Source organism: Sinocyclocheilus grahami, unplaced genomic scaffold (genome assembly GCF_001515645.1).
Source record: "Sinocyclocheilus grahami isolate Dianchi unplaced genomic scaffold, SAMN03320097.WGS_v1.1 scaffold408.1, whole genome shotgun sequence".
Classification (NCBI taxonomy): domain Eukaryota; kingdom Metazoa; phylum Chordata; class Actinopteri; order Cypriniformes; family Cyprinidae; genus Sinocyclocheilus; species Sinocyclocheilus grahami.
Genome location: NW_015505587.1, coordinates 875,672 through 877,895, shown reverse-complemented (window position 1 = coordinate 877,895; position 2,224 = coordinate 875,672). Strand labels below are relative to the sequence as shown.

General features: G+C 36.8%; 1 protein-coding gene across 1 annotated transcript in view; it reads left to right on the top strand.

Annotated features, from left to right (window-relative positions):
- LOC107550837 (serine/threonine-protein phosphatase 6 regulatory ankyrin repeat subunit A-like) overlaps positions 1-2,224 on the top strand; it is a 35,764-nt gene that overhangs the window by 22,566 nt on the left and 10,974 nt on the right. The window contains exons 13-18 of the mRNA XM_016232236.1: positions 581-649; positions 745-885; positions 973-1,084; positions 1,165-1,191; positions 1,280-1,354; positions 1,489-1,690. Of these exons, the coding sequence (XP_016087722.1) occupies positions 581-649; positions 745-885; positions 973-1,084; positions 1,165-1,191; positions 1,280-1,354; positions 1,489-1,690 (626 nt within the window). The remainder of the gene's footprint in view (positions 1-580; positions 650-744; positions 886-972; positions 1,085-1,164; positions 1,192-1,279; positions 1,355-1,488; positions 1,691-2,224) is intronic.

Sequence of the window (2,224 nt, the reverse complement as noted above, 5' to 3'; positions counted from 1 at the left end):
CTGAGCACCAGAACGGCCAGACACAGGAACAGTTTCTTCCCTCAGGCAATCCATCTCATGAACGCTTGACAATAACTGTGGAACACACACTATTTATTCACTCATACACGTATTTATCTAACACACATACTCGGTCTACATTTCAATTTGCACATAATATACCTGTACATACAACTGTCTATTGTTATATACCTATCGATTTGTACATTTTTTATTCCTTATTTTACTTGTTCTATTTTTTTTATTTTTTATTTTTTTTTTATTATCTGTTTTTTTTGTTCTGTCACTGTCATTTTGTTACACTGTGGAAGCTTCTGTCACGAAAACAAATTCCTCGTATGTGTAAACATACCTGGCAATAAAGCTCATTCTAAACTACTCTGAATGCATGAAACAGCATTGTACCCCCCCTTTAAATTTAAACTTTTCTTGAAGATGGTATAAAAGTTTGTCAAACCATATGACACTACTAGACTAAAAGATTATTCTTTATTGTGAATACTTTATTATTTTTGTCATCGTCCAGCCTAGTGAAACCAATTTAATGTTTTGTTCAATCAAAATGTGTTTTCCACCACAGAAATCTTGAGTGTCTGAATCTTCTCCTCAACACGGGGGCAGATTTCAACAGGAAGGACAGCTTTGGAAGGTGAGTTTACCTTTACACTCCCATAGTCATTCATTATGCTTTTGGCTCTATGATATTTTTGATTGTGAGATTTGAGCAAACAATCTCTTTTTTAGGACACCTTTGCACTACGCAGCTGCAAACTGCAACTACCAGTGCCTGTTTGCTTTGGTGGGTTCAGGAGCTAATGTCAATGAGCTTGACAAGAGGGGCTGCACCCCCCTCCACTACGCCGCTGCTTCTGATGCAGATGGAAAGTGAGTTACCGTATTACGTATGAGTGATTGGTATGGATAACTTGTTAAACAACGTGTGTTTACCAGTCTCTCTCATTTCCTAACTAGGTGCCTGGAATATTTGCTGAGGAATGATGCTAACCCAGGGATCCGAGACAATCAGGGCTACAATGCAGTGCATTACGCCTCTGCTTATGGACACCGCCTGTGTCTGGAGCTGGTGAGACGATTTAAAATCACGTGATTGGGTCTGTTTTTTTTTATATTTTTGGCTTACCGTATTTCTGTCCCCTTCATCAGATTGCAAGTGAAACTCCTTTAGATGTGGTAAGTGCTGTGACACATAACATAAACCTCTTTAATATTGTCACAGAGTGATGAGACCTAATTAGATCTGTTGTGACTTGTTTTGAAGTTAATGGAAACCTCAGGGACAGACATCCTAAATGACTCTGATGTACGTGCTCCTGTGAGCCCTCTCCACCTGGCTGTGAGTACAGTCTCCATCTTGTTTGTTCACCAAATGTTGGGTAACCTTATTTGACTCCTTTGAATTCTCTTACACTTTCTGGCTTGGGATCCTCTCAGATTATGTTTAATGGTTGTTTTAATGGATGTCATCAGGCATATCATGGACATCATCAGGCTCTTGAGGTACTGGTTCAATCTCTGCTGGATTTGGATGTGAGAACAGCACAAGGACATACGCCGCTGGACCTGGCTGCCTTCAAAGGCCACGTTGAATGTGTTGATGTGCTCATCAACCAGGGGGCTTCCATTCTAGTGAAAGACTACACGCTTAAACGCACCCCCATCCATGCCGCTGGTACGAAAGACTAATGAGATTACATGAAGTTCAGTTATTTGCATAGTTTTACTAACACATCAGTTGTGAATCAGAATTTTTTCTTTTTATTGGTTAATTATAATGAAAAAATAATATTTTGGAATAAAACTCAGTATCAGGAAACTGTCCTGTGGCCAACCAATATGGATTTTTCAGTGGTGATACTGATAACTGGAGAAAGATATAGCTGATTTTTCATTTTTATTTTAATTATTTATTTTTGTATTTATTATAAAATAATCAACCACATATTAATTGTTTATTAAATATTACAATTGTTAAGTAATATTTAATGTTTATTACTATTAATTATTACTATTTCTTTGGATATATATTTTTAAATATAAAAGTGCATATATACTAGAGGTCGACCGATATGGGTTTTTCACTGACCGATGCCGATATTTAGAAATCAGGGCAGCCGATGGCTGATATATGATGCCGATTTTTTTTGTCTGATATGTTTGGCCGATTTTCTCTTTTTTTTTTTTTATTAAATTTTTTTTTTTTTCA